General features: G+C 38.8%; 1 protein-coding gene and 1 long non-coding RNA gene across 3 annotated transcripts in view; both read right to left on the bottom strand.

The window, feature by feature from the left end:
* The window catches only part of LOC116059332 (ras-related protein Rab-26-like), a 51,217-nt gene that overhangs the window by 6,639 nt on the left and 18,714 nt on the right, over positions 1-25,864 (bottom strand). For both annotated transcript variants that reach the window (XR_004896170.1, XM_035996575.1), the window contains exons 3-5: positions 22,952-22,993; positions 20,860-20,926; positions 15,095-15,147 (exon numbers count right to left, since the gene is read on the bottom strand). Coding sequence is in view for 1 of the 2 variants with exons in the window: in XM_035996575.1 (XP_035852468.1) it covers positions 15,095-15,147; positions 20,860-20,926; positions 22,952-22,993 (162 nt within the window). In the remaining variant the exon portion in view is untranslated. The remainder of the gene's footprint in view (positions 1-15,094; positions 15,148-20,859; positions 20,927-22,951; positions 22,994-25,864) is intronic.
* Positions 325-11,801, bottom strand: LOC116059335. The gene is made up of 3 exons (XR_004107287.2): positions 11,249-11,801; positions 9,949-9,950; positions 325-338 (listed from the first exon to the last, which is right to left on the bottom strand). It is a non-coding gene; the product is annotated as an uncharacterized LOC116059335 (long non-coding RNA).

The following is a 25,864-nucleotide window of genomic DNA, read 5'->3' as shown; positions in this document are numbered from 1 at the left end:
GTCCTACTCCAGAGCTGTCACCCTTCCGACAGCTCTTCTGTAATTAATACCAATGATGAATCTTGGTTCTAAAGGGATTTCACCGGGGTCACCTCCAGCCAAAGGTCATGTTAAATAACAGGAGATGAAATAGGCCATGTGTTGACACTGCTGCCTGTGAATATCAGAGTGGTTAAGAAAGACCATGCATGTGTCAACTGGAATCTTTATTATGAACAATAATGAATGAAAACATATACAAAATGTAAGAATATGAACTTTTATTTCTTTTTATTACTTTTATAGTAGCATTTATCACAAAGCGATATAGAATTAATCCACGGCATCTTTAAAACCTTCTCCCAGCCTATCTTAGTCTTCAGCTGTAGTCAAACCATCCCACACCCAAACTCTGGAGCTCCGAGGCTTCACCCACACTGTAAACCCAGATTTAGTTGTAGTTAAACTTTTCAGTGGTCACTTATTATTTCATGTTTTGTTAAAAAAACATATTCATTACTAAATCACATTAGATGTTTGTAATAATCAGCTTAAAGGACCAGTGTGTAACGTGTTTAGTTGATCATTATCAAAATCTGTGTTGCCCGTTCACAAACTTGTCCTTTCTCGTGAATATTTACCACCACCATCAATTCCAAGTATTCCTTTTGGCTTGACATTTTACATTTGCATTTGCATGAACTGGGGTAGACGCTCCATATTCATGCGCCATCTTGAAATATGTTAGCCGGTAAGGGACATACAGGACATACTGCTCTGCCTTTTGCGTTTTCAGTGTCACATGATAAACTCACAGGTGCTGCTAATGCTGCTAATGGGTATCGTAGCTTCCCGGCCCCCGCAAGTTTGAAGAAGGAAACATGGAGGACCACATGTATTCAAAATCCAAATTTCAGGAACAGGAGTCTTCTTCGCCCAGAAAAAGAAAAAGGAGATTGAAAAGAGCAAGAGACCGGCTTTTTGAAGCGTGAAGGCTACCGTAGCTGTAATACGTACTTTGAACTGCGTGGTGCGAGAGAGTTGATTGCGATATATGATCTCAATGCTAGATGGGAGAAATTCCTACACATTGGACCTTGGCAGGGTGGGGGGACTGATGGAGTCTGGGCAGTGAGAAAAAGGTTCAATGGCTTACATGCAGTTTGGAAACTTGAAGCTCTGATTCCTGAGTTAAATTTACCACGCAGTACAATGCATTGGAAAATTATAATACGATGTGATCTGTGATTGGATTGTCTTTCTGTTTTTTTGGAGCAAATGTATTGAATACATTGTTCTTAAACTTATACTGTCATAAAAGAAAAACTATAGTTATAATAATGAATTGCTATTGTAGCAGTGACAAGTAGCCTAATGTTTTATATTTGTAATGTTTCTTTGCATGTTTAATTTAACATGCTTATTTTATGTAAAAAATATTTTTTGTTTACTAATAATATTAGTAATGACTACTAATGTAAACTTGATTTGTCTACTGCATCAACTTACTGCTCTCTCTTAATACAACTTGACCTATTGAGTTTCACCTTGTGTACAATCTTTAAGGCAACGGGTTTCCACGCAAATTTCTAGTGAAGTCAACTAATTCGGGATAACAGTGCAGTAAACTCCACATCCAAAGGAATGATGCACGGCCCTTTACAGGCTCACGAGATTAGCATTGCATGACCATTGCTCACACACACAGATGATTATAAATAAAAGATCTGCATTTCAGTCAGCTACCAACTCATCATACAGCAAACAGCAGTGAGTCACTCACTTTCACCAAGGCCGTTAAAAGGCTTTTTTCTTATAAGGGACGTTTTATTCAAAATTTTCGTTTAGCTAAACAGTGTTTAAAAGGAAAAAAAAAACTACAAAAATACATATAGAAGAAGGAAAACACAAATATAGACTTGATAGTTTTGCTCCTTCATTCTGGCCTTTAATTTGGGTGATACAAACTGAAATCTGGTTAACGTTTTACTAATACTAGGCTAATTCTACAAATAATAGACTGAAAATAAATGATTACAGTAGCTACAGTTATATAGGAGCTATTATCATACTATTCTGAATACACTGTTTACCTCTACACGTCTTTTGTGCTTTGACCAATCCTCCAGTTTATTGGTTTGCTTTGAAATTAATGCTGAATCTCGTTTGCGATTTGATGAGGTCAGAGAGGTTTGGTGGGAGAGGGACATTCAAGACATTTAGAGAAAGGTCCGACTCAGCCCTTTGCTATTCTGAAATAGCTGAGAAAAAGATTGTGTTGGATTGTTTGGTTTTGCATCCCCAGTTCTCTTCAACATAGTGCTGAAGGGCTGAATGTTACTAAGGAACATTTTGCATGTGCACAATTATCTGCTTCATGCATAGTTCAACGTTTTGTCAAGGCTTCTCATTATTCACATGTTGCTCAGCTAGGTCAACTTGCTGTTTTTGCTTCTTTTTGAAAATGTCTCATCTTTAAATTCCGTGCGCTCTTTAAAATAGTAATGTTTATCAATCGAAATAACAAATTGCTGTGTACGTCTGGCCTTTGTAATAGGTTATTGTTCATCTATCTCCCACCTTTACAAAATTTCGTTTGACAGCTTTCCTCTGACTGATTCTTTCCATACTGCAATCGTTGATGAGCCATAACTTGTAATTAGATCATTCAGCTGTTTCGAGTGCACCACCCCTATGGGTCATTTCACAGATACAATAATTGATTCCAGATGAAGCCACTTGTCACCTCCATCCTGGAGAATTAAAGTCTCCTATTGTCTTTTCATCGCAGGAGAAGAATGGCATGTGTAATGACTCAACAGCAAAAATGGATCAATGCAGTAAAGTGATTTAGGCATGACTATTTGAATGAGAGAGAGGATATTTTAGTACATTTATACTGTTTGTTAGTTGTCAGTGCTCCTGGAGTCTCCACCAGCACACCCCTCCACAAAATGAATGCAACTGGTAACAAAAAACTATCCCAGTTTATTAAAAAAAAGAGCAGGCTGAGGAAGACACTGGGAGAAAAACAGGCTTCCTGAGTTAACGCACATCTACTTGTGTGAAAGAGACCAGACTCCAGTTTTAAGGAAGTGATAATTGACGAATAAACAGACTCACATAAATAAAGATACAATGATGAACAGCCCACTATTGAGAGTCATTACATCTCTGTGAAAGGCTGAACAAACAGTGACATCCTGTTGTCAGGTTCACATCTGTACAATGCAAACAGCCTTAAAGAATGAGGCTCTGGATTGCTGTACTTTACAGTAACAAACACCTTGTATATTCTCTTATATCTGGAACTGCCTTTATTTCTCGCATCTTAGTCACTCACTTCACATTGACTCTTGTAGATTAGATTCACACAAATTAATGTGGATTAAAGTCTGTTTGGCATCTGCAGACTGTAGACACTGAAAGCATTCTCTCTCACAGCAGCTTGCAGCATTTGGCTGCTTTACTTATAAAGTTTCTTATGTAAATTAAGTCATCTGAACAAATGATAGCTAGCTTGCTTGCTAACAAAATGCAACATAAAAGAAACACTGCTGTTTCTTGTAATTGTTTTAGTTACAAATGTTCTACTGCAAGTGTTAGTACGGTATTGTGTCCGCCTTGACACTAAGTGGCACTGACAGTAAACCTACATTTATTTAGAGTCACACAGTGAGACACAATACAATAGTACAATACAACGTTTTAAATCAGTATAATCACTATTAATATCATTTTGTGCAACTTATTATTAGCGCAATTATTACAAAAAACAACAGTAACAGTTTTCTGCCGTCGAGACAAGTTGCTACAGAAGTTCATACCAGCATCAACGCACACGATAGCATACTTCAAAGCTTCAGAGACTCTGTCGTGGGGAGGCCACACATCTTTTCCAGAGTTCATTACAGTAAATACTGTACAAATAAATAGATAGAATCAAATACATCTATTTGTCTGTCTATTTAGAACAACAGGGCTTCAAGCAGCTAAATAGCAGGCTCCAAATAAGTTTAATATCCTCCCATGGATGAAGGAACTGGGCTGGGTTCATCTTTTATTCAAGACAAATCTTTGGCCAAATGCTGAGGGAGCCAAATGTCAGTGACAACGTGGCATGGGGGCAGAGGAGGTAATACATTTCTCTGCTCATTGCCCTGGTTATAGCAAGTCCCCAAGTAGTGTGGCGAATCAGATGCAGCCGGAGGTTTGTTTTGTTTGTAGGAGCCAAAAAACGTTTTTTGTCAGGTCAGGTTTCTGTTCTCAGTAGTCTACAGTAGAGCTCCGATGAATTAAAATGTCAGTAAAATATCGGTTTAAAAGTTTGTACAAAATTTCCAAGTAACCTTTTCAGTCAATATTAACAGAAAATAAGTATTTAGTTGGTATTTGCTCTGCGGTATTAAAATTCATAAAGCTAACATGCCAAATGCTCCGCTGAAACTCACCCTTCCTGCAACAGTAGATGAGACGATAATGAAATAATGGCAGAGACTTTGGTAACAGAGGGAGAGACAAAGCCAGAGATGTGACAGAGAGACGCAGATGGTGCCAAAAGGCAGCAAGATGGAGAGACAGCCAGTGACAATGAAAGCCAAGACAAAGACCAAAGGATCTGTATCAGAGAGAAAGGATGATAAAAGCCCAGGCAGACAGCTGCTGGCAGCAGCGTCGTGACATTGACATTGGCGAGACAAGTTGTCACTGGCAAAGGTGTGTGAGGGTAGTTCTGATGTTGTCTGTTTTCCTTTTGTTGTCACTGAGATAAAAAAGCAGGGCTGTGTCCTACTAAAATATACAAGAGTATGTGTGTATGGTGCGGGAATACATTTTTTATACAACTCTCGTTAATTGTAAAATACAATGTGTCCATAGCACAACCATCAAAACTGTCAAATACCAAAAGCATCCGGTCAGTTCAGAGTTCAGAGAGACTTCGTTGCAGATAAGCAAAGATTTATTGTACATAAGCATAATATGAAATGTATAGAGTCTTTGGGGATTAGACTCCTTTGTTAAAATATTTTAAAGGGATAGAGAAGCCAGACATATTCCCCCCGATGGAGCCTAGACAATGGTGATGGTGGAGAAAGAACCGAAGGGACCGAACGAAGGAGCTGTCTGCCGGAAAGGGACTCAGGTTGCCGTGGTTGACTATGACCTACTATGACTATTTAAATTCACCAAAGTGCTCTAGTCACTGACAAACAATTATGCATTTCTTATACTGTATTCAGACTCTCTTTGCATCCTATTAAAACTCAGATCACACTTTGCTGAATACAATAATGAACGGGACTAAAATTCTTGTCTTCATGTATTCATGTCTTTCCAGATGACCCAACTTTCCTTCTGTTGCACTTTTGACAAAGCAGATTTGCTATGGGGTGACACTGCTATTCTTACAAAGCTTTGATCAGAGTATTACACCAACAGACAAAGTGGAGAAGTCTGCTGCCAACAACAGGCAGAGTCAGACTGAGCCAACCCAGAGGAGCGCAGGGAGAAAGTAGGACTTCTCTCCCAAGAGGAGGTTTAAGCTCCCCCAGACAGCTGAGCTAAACGGAGTGGCACAGTGTCACTGTCTGACACAAGAGGAAGACACAGAGAAGTCCTGTCACACTCGGGACTGTGTGTATTCACACGTTCATGCAGGTACACAACCAGTCAGAAAAACCCTAATAAGCTATATTCAATGTATTCAAAACCAGGGTTTGTAATGTTTGCATTGCCATTTTCAAATCTGCTTGTTGACATTTGTGGAAGTACTTTATGTTTTCTTCTGCAGATTTTATAGGCACACACAATATCTCTAATAAAACACACATCAGTTATCAAATCCCTTCTGTGTTATATAACTTCACATCATAAAAAAACAGAAAAATAACAGCCTTGTAGCTGATTTCTGTGGCCTGACAGGGAAGAGAAAGGCTTTTATGTTTATAAAAGAGCAGCTGACGCTCGCAAACATGGGTGTGAGTCATGTCTGAATGACTGATGTGCTTTGAAAAGCAGCAGAGAGTGAGACGTGTATAGAGTTACTATCCTCACTTCTCTCGATGCTCTCAAATTTGTTTTTGTGCTGTAGAAGCTGAACATAAGCACTGACCCTTAACCTGTGTCTCTTTCAGTCAGTGGTAAGTTTACACTGTTCTGAGCAAATAAACCTGATAAAAAGCTTTGCATGTGGATTCTTTGCTTTGACAAAAGAAACACAAGTAGCCTACATATTACCAAAGGATGAAACAAGGTCAACACACAGCATTTGCAAGGCAACGCAAGGCAGCTTTATTTGTATAGCACATTTCGGCAACAGGGCAATTCAAAGTGCTTTACATGAAAAGTGCTTTGCAGATGAAGACCTTCTCTTAGGAGAAAAAGCAAGCCAAAAGAAAATAACTATGCCTGGGTTTCCAAGTTGCTTTTAAAATACAAGTAAGCATATGAACATATGTGACTCTTCTGTTGCAAGTTAAAGTGTTAGTTAACCAGCTAAAGGCTAGTATCTCCATGTACGCACATAAAAGTCTTTACTATTGTTAAGGAAAAACACAGGAGCAGTGTAACTCATTTCACATAAGTGTAGAACGTTTGGGAGACCTTGATGACTTACACAGAAGCATTTAATTAATGAACACTCAATTGAGGAGACAATTAAGCAGGCAGTACAGTTTAACTATGATGTGTTATTGTGCAGTGCCATCCCAACCATACGAGGTTCCTGTCTTCCTGAAGGTGTATTTAAACTCATGCTGGAGGCGTTACGTTTAGCTGAACCTTTAAGGTAAACAAAGATAATGCAGTCGCCTAAACACTAAAGCCTAGTTCAGCCTCTCTTTTTCTCTGGGAAGTATGCTAATGTGTGGCTGGCCCACCGACCTCCAAAAGGCGACAGTCCTGAGACAAAACATTCCCGTATCATACAGCTGCCTAGATTCCCTGAATCTGTAGAGAGACAAACATAATTATACATGAACCGGTTTGGTTAATAGTGACCGACCGAATATTCTCGTCCCCTGACCTGTGACCTATGAATGACCTGATGTTGTCTAAGCTTTCCGTTAGTCTCATCATACCACAACATGGTGTTTCTGGAAATTCCACCACAACTATACTGTAACAACCAATAATTTCCCCAGGAAGTGTACACTTTGTGGAGTATACACTTTTTATGAAATGTGACTCACTGTTTGCATAACGGTTGCACAATATATATTTTTGTCATCTCATTGGCATTTCTTTGGGCAGTAGACCTCATGTGTCAAAACGACATGCAGGACAGTGAAAAAAAGTAGAGGTGAAAGATCAATTATGTAGTTCATTGGTGGCAAGTCAAGAGGTAAATGAAATCAGCTCACAAACCCCGTCAGCGCAAGCCAGGACGTCAACCTTATCAATGGATTTCTATTTCTCAGAATTATGAATGTCTGAATATAAAAAAAGGAAATCAATAATTTAAGGCTTTCAATATATCGACGGGAAAAGATGGGAGTGGGTAAAATGTCAAATCCAGCAAAATGGAGATTCAGTGTGAGCAGGCTGAAAGGGCTTAAAGCTGCAGACAGAAGTCATTAACCTGCAAATGTGTCACTTTGCCACATTTTCATTAAAATAAATTGATCCACGCACCATCTAACTTAATGGCAGGAATGTAGATGCAGAGGTTCCTTTTAGGTGTGTGCCAGTTTTTTAGATTGTGTGCACATAGGCAGTCCTCATTATCATGATATTCTCTGTGGCATCTGTGCCAATTATTTCCAGAGTCATGTGCTGTGTGTCAGAGGGGTGTGTGTGGCTCTGTGCCTCCCTGTCAATCAAACTGATATCTTGTCAGTCATCATGTCAGTCCTTGTAAACACAATTCCTCTAATATGAATAAAAAATAAAGAATCTTAAATTCTTGGGGGAAAAAAACTCATCTCTGTTCATATATATCTAGACATATGCTATTTTAAATTTCAAATTTAGGATGACAGTACAAAGGCCACAATAAAACAAAGCAGAAGAAAACAAGATATAATAAAATACATAAATATGTTGTGGTTGTCTATTGCCTGTTTTCCTTTCTCCTTACCAACTTTTGGGACATTTATGTTTAGTGGTTTATCGGTGTTTTAAGCCCCCAACGTCTTACTAGGATTAGGCAGTGGTTAGGGTTATGGTTATGGTTAGGGTTAGGTGCCTTGAAGTCAACGGTCGCAGCGCTGCCTGGAAGGAGACATTGGGGGCTTAAAACACCATCGAGCACCCAGCGCACAGTCACCTATTCTGGGGTAACTGAACCACCAACTACCGCTGACCTGATGGAGCACAATGCGAAGCACCGTAGTCGGCGACACAAAGCTCTGTAGAGGCTTAAACAGCTAGCAACTGCCACTCTGTAGCACGGAGCTACACTTGACCAGTTGGAGGTCTCCTAGTTTTAACATAACTTTTCGTATGATATCACAACCCGTTCATGAGAATGCGTTGCAATAGTTGCTGTGACAAACGAAAGGTTGATACAGAAACAGACAAACAACGTAGACGATGATTGGATGAAGACACAGTACAGGACCCCTGGCTTCCAGATTATCTGTCAAATCTCTATCACATTAGAAAGGTTTTCTAAAGAGAAAGCATCACACCAATTCTGGCATCCCTGCATTGGCTACCTATTAAATACAGGATTGATTTTAAGATTCTTTTATTTGTTTTTAAAGCCATTCGTGGTCAGGCTCCTCACTATATTTCAGAACTCCTCAGCCCCTACTCCAAATCCAGGCCTCTTAGATCCGCGAATCAATTATTTTTAACTGTTCCTAGATCGAGGTTAGTGGGTAAGGGAGATCGTGCCTTTTCTGTGGCAGCTCCAAAGCTTTGGAATAGTCTCCCACTTTGTCTCAGATGTTCCCCCTCCATTGACAGTTTTAAAACACATCTCAAGACATATTTGTTTTCAAAGGCCTTTGGTTGATCTTAGAGGTTTGTAGCATCTTGAGATGATATTGTACTGTATTTCATGCATTTCTTGCTTTGTTTTTTTTAATTTTTTTTATTCATTTTCAATTTGTACAGTACTTTGGTCAACTTTGGTTGTTTTAAATGTGCTATATAAATAAACTTGACTTGACTTGACTTTTCGGGAAAAATAAATACGTAAAAGTGACTCAGTGTAGAGAGTTATAGGAAACTCCAAGAAAAAGTTTATCCCTGCAACAATTGCGAATGTTTTTCCTTAAGTGGAAAAAAACTGTTTATGCAGCATATTTCTTTATAGATCCAAAACTCTGTACCCCAAACAACATGTTTCTTCAAATTGGCCTCATAAATGGATTCCAAACTGTCTAGCCTTGAATATTTCTTCTTTTCAGACACCACTAACACCATCAGTTCATTATAATATTTCAGGGTAAAGGCAGTGCAGACAATATGACTTATATAAGCCTGTCCCTCTTGGATAATCTTTGATACATTAAAGTTGTAGACTTGCAAAAAGCTGAAGGGGTGGTGGGGCACTTTAATTCATGAAAAAGCTGTCTTTGATTTTCTCTAAATAGTTCTTTTTGTAAGCTGAAATAAGAGATAGAAAGACACAGTCGCCAAATCATATTTTCGTTCTGAGAGCTTCTGAGTGGCTTTGACCTTTGTCAGCCCCCTCTCAGGTAAATACCTTTCTTCTGCAGAGTTGCAACAAACTCAGAGAAACATAAAAGGCACTTTTCTGGTGAGAAGGCAGAAATGCCGTGTTATGTAACAAAAATCAGCGTGGTGGTAAAAAAAGGTGATGGCCCTCCTTTTTCCAAACTCTCCACAACAAAGAGGTAATAGAAAATGTGCAACAAGGACAAAGAAAGAGGAGATTACACCCCCCTCTATCTTTTGTGAAGTTATTTCCATAGAGATAGTAATACACCTACTTTTACTTATTTTATTCCTTCTGGGAAATTGATTTTCTCCAACAACAACAAGCAGGCAGCTTAGGACAACTTTATTCATCTTGCTGTGTTTGAGTGGTTTCTTGTGTGCACATAAGCGTCCCATCTGTTTTGTCACTTTGCAGCTGAAATCATAGTAAATGGAAATGTCCACAGAAAGCAGCTGAACACCGACTTTTCTGCAGGACTACGCTCACTGGCTGCATCATATATGTCTACAGTCAAGGACAGGCAAGAATCTACCGAAGCAATGGTGCTGACAGACTACTAATGTTCCACGCAGGAGACCAAATTACAGGTGATGTGTGATTGAGTAGGTAATGAATGAGGATTACTGCGTGTCATGCCCTCACTAACTGGTATAGATCCTGATGGTGCAGAATAATCCACCATATGTTTCTTCACACAACACTGAAACAAGTCTCCACTGATTATAAATGAATGGTATTTCATATTCATTTCACTGCATTATTTACTGACACTTTCTCTCATCACCATCTGGTGCAGTGGTGCCATGACATTTAACTAACAGCTATGAGGTAAGCAGGCGGCCATTTCATTTGAATCCAACCCATGCCCCAGGGACAGACAGAGAGAGATGAATGAATGCACACAGATGAAGGTGTCATCTCTCTCATTGCTTTTATTGGGTTTCTACAACACAGACACATAAGCATGATCAAGTATTCGGGCATCAGTATGTGCGAACACACATACAAATCTAAGAGTAACTGCAGCTTCAAAGTTATTCATCATTTAAAAATCTGCATCAAAGTCAGACTGTTCAATAAGAGTCATTTTATTATATTTATAGAGAATGTATTCTAATCCAGGTTAGGGCTATTGATCTGCACAGTTAATATGAAACAGAAAGTTTGCTTCACTGGATCGGTGCCCGAGCACTGATCAATTCTAATGATGTGAGAACGCTGTGGGGATTTGAAAAGGTTCAGCTACAAAACAGTAGGACTGGAGCCGCTGTCTTGACTCAAGGACACGTCAGCTGACCAGCAAGTTATAAAAAAAACTAAAAATGTTGCTTGTCATTGCCTTTAAAAATCATTAGAAAAATGATTCATATGATTGTTTTCTGATCTGCCCGGGCTATGGTTAAAGCTAATCTAATCAATATTTTTTACAATAACAATGAATAAAATGATGAACCCACAGAAAGTCATCACCTGACTCTGTAGTTTCCCTCCAGCTCTACGAAGCAATTTAATGTCTTTCAGCTCATTGTTTTGGTGCAACTTTACTGTTTTGATTCAGTCTCACCGCTTTCATCAGCGTCATTCCAGCCACAGCAAGCAGCCGTTTCCAACAAAAAAACTCCACTGTAAAAAGCCCACTGTAGGCTATCTGCTCAACACCAAACAGCTGACAGACAGTTTGTGACTAGCTGGTGAACATAGTTGAGCATTTAACAGCTAAAGAGACAGATATTTCCCTCAGGAGTTGGTGAGGACAAACTTTACAAGGCGATAATGTTCAGTATTGTGTTTAAAGCTTGTCGCCTTTGCTTCTGACAGAAAAAGCATAATTCACCCGGCTAAAAAAGGTCATTGTCGTCAGGTAAAAGCAAACATACTGTAGGTCTCTTTTGCCATTCGAACAAACGACCAATGCTGACGTTTATCTGGTGAGGACTGCCTCTTGCCAACATCGCAGCTTAGCCCCAGATCCTAACGCTGACGAGCAATCTCTCTAATCACCAGAGCAGTCTGTTGCTCTTTCTAAATGGTGGGTTTCAGGAACTGCAGGTTCATTGACAGACAGAAAGCACTGAATTGTTCCGGTTTGACAATCCTTTTGATTCCCATCAACAGCAAATGATCCTAGCTTTGAATGATAGCACCACAGGAGCCAGGCTGCTTTTTAACCGGAGCAACCCAGACAAATGATTTGCAGCAGAGGCCTAAATTGACTCTTATAGTCTCCCTGAAGCACTACTTTTGACAAGACGACATTTATCATGTTACTAAATGGCTCGTGTATTTCTGCTCCAATGGCTTACACCTACAAATACTTGCCATTGTGTATAACATAAACAATAGATAGATTAACGGCGCTGACCATAACGGACCACATGAAACACAGCCACGGATGTAAGCTGAAGCTTGAAATGCATCTGCACAAACAAGAAAAAACAAAACAAATCACAGATCTGTAGATTTAAAGAAATTGCACTTTTATCTTTAAACCACTTAAAACACAATTATACTATCCAAATGACAGCAGCTGATATTTCAGACGTAGCAAGTCAGAGCATAAGTGTTAAGTCTTTCTCCCTGAGATGATGGACAACTTCTATGACGTTAATGCTTTGCTTGCCTAAATATCTCCTAGCTGGGGAGACAATAATACACCCGTACAAGAGGAGCGGATCTGGAGCGGAGGAGGACAGAATGATTTGCCCCTCTGGTTTCTCCCTCTCCTTCAGAGTGGCATTCATCACCATTAGCGTTCATTAACATGAGTTAGTGCTCGGCAGCGGTGTGCCAGCAGGCATCTGTAGCTTGCCGACAGCATATCTCCTCGCAGTAACAGACACTGACTGAATGCGGATGTGGAGAGGAGAAAGAAAGGAGGGAAAGGCTAAGCAGAGCAGGAAAGAACTTGTCAAACGGTGTCCCCGAAGATTGCACCAAATTTATCTCTGGGGGACTAAAAACTGTTTCAAATAACAAACCTCAACAGTCAGAGATGAAACTGTGCCAGTGCAGCAATAAAAAGTAAGATACAGCAAACAATAAAGAGAATAGGGTACATTTGCGATTCATGACAAACTTTTAACACTATCATATTAAAAGCATACTAATAGTGTGATTTACTGCCTGCCTGGGGCAACATATTCATTAAGTATACAGTAAACAGTAAAAACTCACACATTGAATAATCCAGGGCACAACAGTGTTTTTTTGGACAAAAACAGAGCCTGAAGCACACGTGTTGATAAGACCATGGCTGAATGTCATCTGTAGCACCAGCTCACCAGCGCTGTAGACTTTGTTTCAGATGCTTGACAGTTACTCATCCCCCCTTCTGTTACTGCTTGCCCAACATATCAGTGTCCCTCCTGTCCAACTTCTGCACTCACAAACAAAAAACCCTGTCTCTGTCCTTGAGCTGCCGTTTACATCTAGAGCTAAAGAAAACCCTTTTCTATTTTTAATGATCTCTCACATCTCACAGATGGGCATATCATATTTCTCTGGCAGAGGCTGGTGACAAAAACGCTCTCATTCCCTTAACAGCTGCTTTGCTGCTCTGAGAGGAAGGGCATTTTTTTCTGATGGCCAGTGTCAATTAAAGCAGTTAAAAATGGCCACCCCTCCTGTACATTTACCACACAGAGGGAAACAGCAGGTATGATGACATAATGACACCATGAAGGTAATGGGTAATGGAGATGTTTATGAAAAGCTGCCATTGTGTGGTCCTAAATGCTATTTTACAGGTGGCAAATTGGAGATTCATAAAACATCGTGCTATTTAGATTGTTTTTTTCCCCAACTAAAAGAAAGATATGTTTTTTTTTCTCAGTACAACTAGGACTGTAAAAACACATTATTTCAGTATTGCTTAAGATTTTAATTATGTGTTTTATTGATTGGAAGGATGTACCAACAGTTTGATTTCTCCTCTGTATCCTTTCAAATCGTCTCTCCCTAGTTGCTGTATTTATTTTTATTTCCTCTCTTGCTTCAAGGTATTATTATTATTATTTCTATTTCACCGCTCGCTTTCGAATTTTTGTGGATAAACAAAACAAAAAAGATACTTAAGGGAGCAATCTTAGTGGCAAAGTTACCACAAAGCAACATACCTAATAGCTGAATAAAATACAACAATAAAAAGCCATTATAGCAGTCTATATGCACATAATTCATATATGACAAAATCTATGAAATGTTTTGTATAGATTTTTCATTTTCTCTTAATTAGCTGACGCAATAAAGGGAATATGCCTGCGGCCAAGACTGATTTGATTTGAAAACTGCTGCAGGACAGACTGCATCACACAACCTTGTTTTATATAAAGCGCTCATAAGGCACAGTTTCTATACACGCATGTACACTTTCAGTTTATGAAGCTGCTTATCTATCTGGTCCTGTCGGAAACAAAATCCTATCCTCTGTACTAATGAATGGTTTCCTTTGCATGAGTGCTCAGGTGATTCTTATCAGTTTCATCCTTCATCATATAATCTGTTTTTGCTGTTCCTGTTGTCAGAGTGCATACAGCCACAACATTAACAGTATGTGCCAAAGAGCAGAACAGGCGGCGCCACAGTTGTCAGCACTGAGTAGACCCCACCAAGGATGACTGCAACCTTTCTGTGTCAAATTTGCATGTTCTATCCACAACGGTTTCCTCACACACTCCAAAGACATGCATCTTAGTGCTATTGACCAAGACACTGTCCTCAGAATTGGAGCCAGTCTGTAGGAGCTGAAGTGTGGCTCCACTGCTCCGTAATAGTTGGATGTGTCAAATGCAGAAGACAAATGACCCTGTAGGGACTAATAAAATATAATTAACTCAATGGAATTGCTTAATAAAAGCCATTCCTTTTTAATTTAATAAACTTAGAGGTAAGATGCTCTGGTAAAAACAAGAGCGGAGGAGGTACAGCTTCAGAGAGGGCAGATATCAGCCATCGCCTCTCTTTAGTTATCATCTAGGATTTCATGCAACAACTGAACACTGACAAATTCACTATGCTACATGTTGCTGGCTCTGATGCCAATATTTGATTCTAAGAGGGAGATCAGCCATGCCAAGTCACATTCACTCTCTGCTTGTTCAACCATCCGTCACATGGACTGACTTTGATAAAAAATGTGGGTTGATGTTGAAAAAGATGACACTGATGATGAGGCTCAGCATTTTGGCATTACAAAGCCATGTGATTTATTCATTCATTCAGTGACGTATCAGATGTTACTGAGCCTTTTGTGACAGCACTTGTGGCCATGATCTAACCACAGCCTTTTATTCTATAAAATAAATCTGATGGAAAATTAATTAAATTACAAATGACCATGTCAGACAACAATCTGTTCATGTAAAGTATTAAAAAAAGTGAGAATGAAAAGATCTGACACAAAACATTCAGGAGGTTCTGTAAGTGGTTATAACAGCTTTACAATTATTAAATATAACAAACAACGAGCAACAAAAAGTAACCTACCTGTATGTTGTCGAAGGATGTTTTGTTGGTAACGTCGTACAGCAGAAGCAAAGCTAAAATAGAACAGAGAAAAGTTTAAGTGTATTATTTCAAAATTCATTGACTGCAAATCGTTTTGTATTGTAAAGTGGATTGGTGGAAATATCGCCCAGACAGTCCTGCATCACAATCAGCCAGACTCAAAAAGACCAGAGTTTACTGCATATAGAATGCTACATGGCAGTTTAAAGACAAGTAGCTGCAAAACATGGAACGCCCAAATGGCCAAAATGGGATTAAAGTTAAGATAATGTCAAGGAAAATGTGTTGTAGAATATGAAAGGAATCTTCTAATACAAAGTAACTATCTCCAGTATTTTTCACAACTGTCCGCAAGTACAAGTCAGTTTTTCCACCAGTATTAACCACGCCCCTTTATTTGTCCATTTCTTTTGACAGATGTTTGTTGAAATGGACAGAACCGAAACACAGGAAGCACTACCTTACATGAGTACACTACTACATGAGACATCATTTGAAATATTTTATAAATAACCCAGCAGTGCTTTCCTATTATGTTAACTCTTATTATGATCTTAGTTCAAATATAATAACATGTTAAAGTCACTTAAATAACAGATATATTAATTTGAGTACTGCCTTAATCTGACAAACACATGTGTATACCAGTATATGTGTATATTTTCAAGTACTCAACTTAACAACATGAATGTTAATTATGAGAAAATATAAGTGAAAGAGCTTTTTAAACTGCAAAGCTGCCTCAGTCCTGTTTCCCATTATCGGTTTACGGAGCAGTTCGCCCAGGGAGTGCAGGTATTTCTGAGAGATGAGCATGATGCAGACTGACTAGATATGTAATAAAGCTGAGATACGCAATACTTGTCCTGGAGGTGTTTCTCATTATTTTTAAGTTTTCACTTAATAGTTGAAGTCAGGACACAGAAGATCATACACTGCTGCAACTGTTTCTAAAGAGAGGGAGACAGTGTGAGTGTGTGTGTGTGTGTGTGTGTGTAAATTCATGCATGCTTTTCTGCCATGCTTTATTTCCATAAAGATGTTTTGTTGTTTTGTTGCTTCAGTATCTGTAAAGCTCAGCCTCAATTGTTATTTGTGAAAATAAATTAGTTAACCAAATCAGTCATTTCTGCATTTTTTTGTGTGCAAAATATACAGAAGCTCTTTTTTATTTTGAGCGCTGGAAACAATGGACTCAAGATGTCTCATTATACGCAAGATTTACTGGCAAATGGAAGAGTGAAATTGAGGTTTGAAGGACGAGATAAACAGACATCGTGAGCACAGAATAGAGAAAGACTTGATGAGAAGAGGAGGAACAGAAGCTGAGACACTTTAAAGGGTGAAAAAACAATGACCACAATGAAAGTCAAGATGGAAGAACAGCAATGGGAATTAAGACATTATGATGAGTATATGTTTGTGTGTCTCTTCTTCACATTCAGACACACACACACACACACACACACACACACACACACACACACACACACACACACTTTCCAATCTCACAACTGTGATGTCATTTACATCATTTGAAAAGCTTTAATTTGTTCTTATTTTCATTTCCCCTCGTGCATCTAGGATTGTATGAATATTTTTATAATTTCACTTTAAGTTTGAGCTTCAATGCTTTTCATTAAATGACACAGTGCATTATGAAGAAGAGCGTAATTACACAATTAGTACATCATCAAACATTACAGTGAAATTAAGCTTTTCTTAGAGAGTTTAGGAAAAGTTTCCAGACTGGCAAACAATAGTTTTTGTAAGTCAGCCCCAAATAAACACACATTTTGTTAAATAAGAACAGATAATGTAGTTTCTTAAAACATTAAAAATAGATAGGGGGGGCTGATGGGCTCTGGGCAGTGAGGTAGATTATGGCCACACATCTGTGCAGAGTACGTTGGAAATTACAATCTATGTATTGTCATCCTTTCTGTTTCACTGGAACTAATGTATTGAATACATTTTTTTTTTTAAAACAATAGTATTACAAGGGAAAAAAACATATTTATAAGAATTACTACTGCCTATAGTTAGATAAATAGAGCGTGATGTTTCATGTTATTATATTTCAACAAAAGTAACGCATGTTTACTAATGATTTTTGGTAATGCCTACTAATGTAAATTTGATTTGTCTACTGCATCAACTTACCAGTCTTTGTTAATACAACTTGACCTGTTAAGTTTCACCTTGTGTAAAAACTTAGACGGTTTAAGGCAACGGGTTTCCATGATTTTTGCATTCTAAATAGTTATTTATTTTACATGACTAGTTTCTACAGGATAGGTAAAAATCTCCTATCTGTATAAAGATCACCAATATAGAGATATAGACATCCCATCTGGGATGGGATGAATAAATGGTTGTGGTTGTGTCTACCATCATGTTGTTTCCTTTTTGAATCAGAAAACTGGATGCAATTGTTGAGGTGAAATGTTTCACAGACTTTTATTTCTCTCTCGGAACCTGTAATTTACATTTCTTCTTTGTGTTTTGTCTCTTTTTTGTTTGAATTTTTCTCACTGGTTTTTGGTTTTATCACAGTACATGCAAATGAGTGAAACCAAGATAATCATATATACTGTGATAATCATATGACCTATGAACTGAAACTAGATTTTAACACAAAAATAAGTTGAAAAAAAATTATGGCTGTCTACACCTTTTCTCCCAGCGCATACAGTGCATATTCAACAACATATCTCTCTCTCTCTCTCTCTCTCTCTCTCCTTTTCATAATCACAGAGTCTCTCCACCCTCCCACACTCATCCTGGATGCAGCAGTGCTTTAGCTATGGATTTACCTTGAGCTCTGCTCTGGTCTCAAAAAGTTACAACAGCGACTATCGGCTTCAATAATGATTATTCCCCTCATGGAGAAGTGTGTGTTTACACATAAAACATTGTGTGTGTAAATGGGTTTAAGGTCATAAAAGTACTCCTGCCGAGCGCCTCTAAACTGTGGGGTCTGAAAATCCTTCAGTGTGTCATAATGTCACTGACCGTTGGCTGAAACATCAATATTGATGAACGTCAACAGTAATAAACTATAAAACAGTTACAGTAACCCATGGTTAGCTGAGGTCTTTTTGGGACCCTGAGCAGAATATGATTTGTGGCCGTTGGTGTTAAACACAGTACAGCTTCCTGGCCTCAAGTTTGCATAATTTATTATTCATATTAAGGTGTTGTCAGACTTGGCAATGTTGTCAAAATGTTGTACTGGTGCTGATAAATTTGGCAAAATGTTGCTGGACTTTGGTATAGTTCTGCAATACTGTGTATACATTTCGAGCACACAAGTTTTTTCTTGTGTAGTACAATAGATAGTAAACCAGCCAATAGTAAAACCAGCCCATCAGTGATCACTCTGGTAAAAAAGCAGGTGTAGTCATAGGGATAAAAGACGAGAATCAACTAGATTAACCATTACAGTACTCATATAGTGCTTGTTCACGAGTCTAACAATACATTATGGCCATTAGGAATCAAGTGCTATTTAACATAAAATATTACTTCCTGCACCTTTAATCTTCCTGCATACAGCTTGGGTGTATCATTTTCATGTTCTACAGAAAAATGAGCACCACTACTTATACCCTCTGCCACACAGCACTTAAAGATCCATATACAATTCAAGGTGTAGCTTTGCCCGAGGTCAGCTGGCGTTCCACAGAGATACTTTGATGTAGACAGATGTACAGTTCAGCTTAAAGCATGCAAAAGTCACCGGGGCTTTATTGCTTGTGTTACATGATCAGTTCACTGTGGGGATACAAAGTAGGACAAAAGTACACTTCGCAGAAAGAAACTTGAGCTTGTTTTCAGAGTTTAAGAAGCGCACAGAGACTGAGACAGAGCGCTTGTGTTTGAACAAAAATACTGAAAGCTGGGAAAACCAAAGTAGCAGAGCCTTTCGTAAAACACTTCAGAAACTTCAAAAGCTTACTTGACAGTCTGTTGCTGAAACAGGAGTTTGTTTAGGTTAGACAAAGTTGCAGTGAATCACGGTCAGCAGAATTTATAGGCTTGTTATCGACATTAGTGTTCAAGAGATGAGCGGAGTTCTTTTTACCATCGGCACAAAAGATGTTCATTTTCATGAGCCTGTCAAGCTCTCATAAATCCTACAAGCGCCACCAAAAGTTTGATGTTCTATTTCTAATTATTTTCCCACTCCAGCTCTTAGAACAGACAGTTGAGAAGGTGATCAGCATTTAAAAAGGTCACATCTGTGTGAGGAAATCCTTGATGTAACACAGTTTTGTGGTATAGGTAGTGCAACCGCCTGAACTTATCTTGAGATATGCTTCATGGTAGTGATGAAAAAGTAATTGAAAATCCTGACACTGAGCTGTCTGAGGCTATGCTCCAAAGATGTGTGATCTGGTTTTCAGAGGAAGGCAAGTTCCCGGGCGTCTTGCCTGAAACTGGAACCTGCTAAACATCCTCTGGGGTCTTCTTTTTCCAGGAGACAGAGACAAATAAGTTCTGCTATAATGACGCAGGCTAACCTCCAACACATGACATGCATAATGAGGATAATACACAGACCACTTATACTCACTAAATCATGCACACATAACCTGTCCCTTCTTAAGTTGCGTAAACTTATGTTACTGGTGTGTGTAAAGGTAAAATCCTTGAGTTCTTCCAGGCATGTTTCATCTCATATTAAGCTGTTATTCACTGAAACACTTACTGTTTATGCTATGTAGCCGTAGTGTGTGTGATCTGGGAATAGCATCATGGGAAAACTGTATTTAGACTCTGGCGTGCACCTGGTTCTGTATAATAGCTTATAGTCCTTGGATTTACATTAAAATACCCACTGATTGTTTGAAATAATGACTCCCAGAACATGGCTGCCCACTGTACATATCATAACTGCTGATAACAGACACTGTATGTGTGACTTACTTGTCTTTCTCCTAACATAATTTAATCTGCATGGTTGAAGAAAGATGCAACATGACTAATCAGACGGTAATATTTTTATATTGCTCAGGGTTCAGGTTTGTGACTCATACACCAGGTTATGTGGATTTGATTAAAGCAATTTACTAAAAGCAGCCCTGCCTTGATTACCAGCTTATTACCAGGAACCAATGGAGTGTTGCTATTAGGAGCTTTCTAAATGAACTTGCATGGCTAATAATAATTACATTGTGAGGAATAAAAAGTAGACGTTGACACTCTCCCATAACTGATTACAGTTCATCAAAAAGTCCCATGCATCCTGAATGGGTTGTCCTTCCATCCCAGGAGAAGAGTTATAAAACCTTAGCGCTTGATAATACTGCCCAGTGGACAATCAATCAAAACAATCTTATCTACACCTTCAAACTAACACAGCTGTGAATTATAACTGGTATAAAAACTATATTTTAATGGCAATGCAGCAGGTCTAAACAAGAATTCACCAAAAACTAAATTTTATTATACCTTATTGTGCACAGGAAGAGTGTCCAATGTATTTAAATGTATGCATATTAGAGCTTCCTCTCCACCTGCCACAACATATAATCTACCCTCCATGCATCAGGTGGTATGCCAAAATGTAACACTAAAACTGCACTGTAATGAGGCCATAATCTGCATATAAGAACACTGGTTGCATGTCAAGTATCTGAACAACAAATAGAGATTGCTTTGTAACTCAGAAATACATCCTCTGTAGTACAACAATCTCTACAACCGGATACAGGTGTGTGTATGTGTGTGTGTCTCACCATGGGCGTCACGGTAGTAGGCATGAGTGACACTGCGGAACCGCTCCTGTCCAGCTGTATCCCATATCTGTAGAGGTTAAGAGAGGAAGATAATCACTGAATAGAGAACAAAGTTTCTATCTTTTTAATAAGTCCTCTGTTTGCTCAGCCATCCCGCTGGAGCTCATTTTGAAACCATTCAATTTACTCCTGTGATACTGGATAACACTGGAATATGGAAATGAGATATGCAGTCCATTGTCGTATGAATTCAGCACTAAAAAGGATCTGTACTTCAAGCTGCATTACTGTAATTGATTTTTTTTTTGGCCACTAAGGTGCAGCGCAGCAAGCTGTAAAGACAACATTGACCATATCACCATATGTGTCTTAGCAAATGGTTACCTATGCAACATTAGCATTAATTAGGAGTCATGTTTACTTCCAGCTGATTAATGTAAGTCCAATATTTTTCTGCCATTTAGTGCTGGGCAGGTAGCATACAGTGGGGTTTATCAAAGTGGCAGCTGGAAACAAGGTTGATTATTATTAAAGTTTATTTAGATAGGGACAGATACAAAAAACATAGATAAGCTTAAACAGTCATCTGATGTATGTATCATAGTGATTTTAGCTGAAGCTAATTCACAACACTTGTCCCTAGTAGGGCTTTTGGTAAAAGTAAGATAGAGATGAAATAAAATGGAATGAAATGAAAAAGGAAAGAAAGTATACAGAGAGAGCACAGTGTAAAAACTAAATATGAGAGAAAATTGTTCCTGATTTAGCTACAATTTGATACATTTCAAGTAGTCTGGCAGAGAGTTCCATAATTTTGCCCCTTTTACTGAAAAGGCAGTTTGGGCACATGATGTTCTACAGAAAGGGATACTACAATTGCCTTTTAACACTGCTTGGGTGATGGATCTGGTACCACTTTGCTGTCTTGTTATTGTTTTGCAAAGGGGTGGGGGAGCAGTGTTATTTAGGCATTTGAAGAGCAATTTAACAAAATGCAGTGAGATAAAATTAGCAAAACTTGAGTGATGAAAGTGAAGAGTGAAGGCTAAAATACTCCATAGAGCTAATGGGAACAACCCCTTTTACATTACACGGTAATTTGATCCATTGTTAATATAACAAATACTGATTCATACAGATTTAAGGTTCCCATTCCTAATCTGTAGGTCAGTCTGAGTCATGATATCGAGCTGTCAGCTGTGGTCCGTTTCATTTGTCCCATTGTCCAACCTCAGTGGAATAAGGCTACTTAAGTCCCTCTTTTTCCTATCAGGCAACACTGTGTCTCATCACAATTTGGCTCCAATGGCAATTACATTTTCTTCTCTTCCTAGAGCAGACCTGTGCAGGTTGATGGTTGCTTTTTGTTTTTTTCAGGATTTTTTCTGTCACTTCCTCTTCTTTCTCTTTCTGAGATGCATCAGCTTTGTTGCTGGTTCTGCCTCCTAATTCCCCCCCGAGGCAACGTCCCCCCAGGATCCAAGTGGCGGTAATGAAGAATGGCAATTACTGGAGGAAAAACAACTCTGTAGGCTACAGGGTGCTCTACAAATGGACGTTGAGCCAATTAACCTCAAATGAATACATTACAGAGCAAAGGCCAACTCTACCAGCCTCCAACAACTCCTAATTAAGATCATTAGGGATGACTCACATGATTACTTGCTCTGTGAGAAATATCAAACATACAATAATGCTGAGTTGTTAGTAGGTGTAGTGAAATAGTGAATGAAGTGTGGAGTAGGGAAAAACGCAAAGCCTAATAGAAAGTATTTATGGAGATGGATAAACCCTAATTATCTTTTACAGGCTTTTTGTCCTAAATGATTGATTTCTGCACAAAACAAGACCACAGACAGATCTTTACTTCATCTTAGCTAGCTAAAGTAAATAACAGGCACTGCTAAAGCTAAAATGGGTATTATCTTGGAGGCAGGTGTAGTTGGAAACAGGATCTGACAGGAGGCTAAAATGCCACAGGGGTTAGAACCTGATTCTTATTTAGTTTACACCTTTCTCTTGATGACGACTCTTATAGACATTGTGTAGAAACAGGGGTTTGATGATTGTCAGGATACATTTAAGTTCTTACCTGGAGCTTCACCTTGACTCCATCAATGTGCAGGACTTTATTCTGGAAATGAAAGCAAGGAATCATAAGTGACAGTGCCTAAATTTAAACATGTTTTCCAACTAGCAACAACTTCTTCAGTGCTAGAGGAGACAACCTCAGGTATGAGTGTGTCAGTTTGTGGTCCGACTGAACTGTCTCTTCCTCTCATCTAGCAGCCACACTCTCTTCTCTCCATCAATATTGCATGTCTCCACCTCACTGTGGCCCCTTTTGATGACGTCTGGCCTTTTTCCTTCAGAGGATTAAACCCCTCTGCTCTCCTCGCCTCCTTCCGTCTCTTAGGGTGACATTCCACTGCTCTCGGCTTCGATCTGCTGCACCACACAGCAGAGTGAAGCTCTCCCAAATAGACGTGCAGTTTCCCAGGTCAGAGGGTGACTATCTGGAGAGCTAGATGCACAAAGGTTAAACAACCTGCCATCAAATTCAATCTAAATAATGCCAGGGGTTGGTTCAAGTTAAAAATAACTTGACTAACTGTAAAGTAGAGCTGCTCTTAAACGCATGCAAAAAATGTGCCTTATGCCCATTGGGCTCAGGTGACATTCCAAATCATAAGAAGATAATTTGACTCTAAACATAATTGCTATTTACCAAACATTACAGTACATATTGGGCCGACTTGTCCCTGTAGCCCATTTGCCCACTTGGCCTATGAAAAGAAGGGACTCGAACATCTTATTAATCTACACTGTGAGACCAACACTACACTTCCACAGCTTCCCCAGTTTGCAACTAATTTATTATTTTCATTATCAATTGGTCTGCAGATTATTTTCTTGATTGATTAATCATTTTGTTTATAGAATATCAGAAACTAGTGAAAAATGCCTATTGTAATGAGCCTAATGTGGTACTATGCAGTATTACTATATAGAAAGAAAAGCAGCAAAGCAGGCAGACATAGGAGAATGATTGACAGTTTTGCATGAAAAAGACTAAAAGTCTACAGCCATGCTAGCAGCTCTGTAAAGTTATACTGACAATGCTAACATGTATAATGTTTGCCTTGTTCCATCTAAGTTTAGCTTGATAGCATGCTATTAGACCTAAACAGCACAGCTGAGGCTGATAGGAATGCTATTAGCTTTGCTGATATTTGGTCATAAACCAAAGTATTAGATACATACAAGTTTGGATCAGGTGATGGTGAGATGAAGTGATGGCCATCCTGAGGGAGAACATGAATGTCTACCAAATCTAATAGCAATCCATGCAATTGGCATTTCACTCAAAACCACAGATTTTAACCTGAACATGCAAATGTTGTGCCAATTCTGCTTGATGTTAAACAGATGAATTGTCCTTATACTCTGAGCACTATGGTTATCCATACCAAACTTCATTGCAGTCCATCGAGTATATTTGATATATTTCACTAAAAACCAAAAATGTTAACCTTGTGGTGGCGCTAGAGGAAAAAGTCAGGGGGATCATTAAAGTCTGTTGGATTCATCCTCTGAGGACCATGGAATGTACAACATTTTGTTTGTACAAACATTTAATGACAATCCATCAAACAGTTGAACAAGAGGTGGCCCGACATTGCCTTCCACTAGCTAAACTGGACTTAAAAAGGCTAGGAACGATTAATCTATTAACAAATAGTTGCCTTAATTTTCTGTCACTCACTGGACTAATGAATTAATCAACTAATCGTTTGACTGTCCTGAACATTCATTCCCATTTTTCCGTGAGCTGGTGACTGCTGTAGAAAATAGGAGGTTAAGATGTTCTTCAGTGACCCACATATAGACAATGTGGATTACATCAGCTGGTGCCACAGCGCATACACACACACACACACACACACACACACACACACACACACACACACACCATAAGAGAGCCGCTGCTGACCTTCTAATTTCCCAATCTCCGAGGAGAAACAGAAGATATTCAACTCCAACAAGATGCTGCTAATCTGCCAGCGGAGCACTTAGAAATAGATATGTACGGTCTTTGTTGACATGTTCGGTTGATTTACCTCTCTGAGAGTCGCAAAGGAGGAATCTCATACATATTCACGAGCAAGTCGAGCTGTAGTTTGTAAGTGTGCTCTAATAGGAATCAGAGTCTCAAAAGACTACCTCCCTGTTGTTGTTGTTGTTGTTGTTGTTGTCACTAAAAACATCCCTCAATGTGCTTGGAGGCTTCATAAATATTTAGTGACCCAGTAAAAGAGGCTCATGATAGTACCATGAGGTAGTGAGGATTTTGGGTGGTTAGTTGGGCTTGATTGTGCTGATAATTATGTTGGATTTGCTAAGAGGAATTACTTGAAATCAGCCAGAACAGGGCATAATAAGACAGATTTAATGAGCACTGATGGGATGAGCATGATAAAAAAAAAGTATTTGAGCAGCTTATACATTATGACTACTGTGGTAAAATAAGGAATTAAGGTATTGTAGATTACATACTGCCAATCCCACTTCATTGTCTCCACTTTACTCTCAAAACTTCCATAAGATTAAACATCTTACAGGCATCTGACAAAGCTCAGCTCTGTGTAGTTACAATTTACTTACAATTTACAGAATGATGGCTGAGAAGCTTGCACCACTTTCAGGTCAATTTAATTTCCTGAGCCAAACGGAAAACACCCTCCAAACAGAGCCCATCTTCAAATACAAACTGCTCTACACACTGGGTGTTAGCCATTTAATCCTCCAGGGATCATAAATTACAAATGCATGAGGAGCTTTCAGAGGGGCCCGTGAAGTGTGAGCCAATAAAAAATGAATGGAAGCAGCATGAGGCAAAGAACAGGAGTATGATGGCCACAAAAAGGTTGTCTATGAGACAGATGAACTGTACTGATAAATATAATGAGAAAAAGACTATATGGCAATGTTCCTTAATGTATTT

This window comes from Sander lucioperca, chromosome 21 (genome assembly GCF_008315115.2).
Source record: "Sander lucioperca isolate FBNREF2018 chromosome 21, SLUC_FBN_1.2, whole genome shotgun sequence".
Classification (NCBI taxonomy): Eukaryota; Metazoa; Chordata; class Actinopteri; order Perciformes; family Percidae; genus Sander; species Sander lucioperca.
This window is presented reverse-complemented; position numbering and strand designations above follow the sequence as displayed.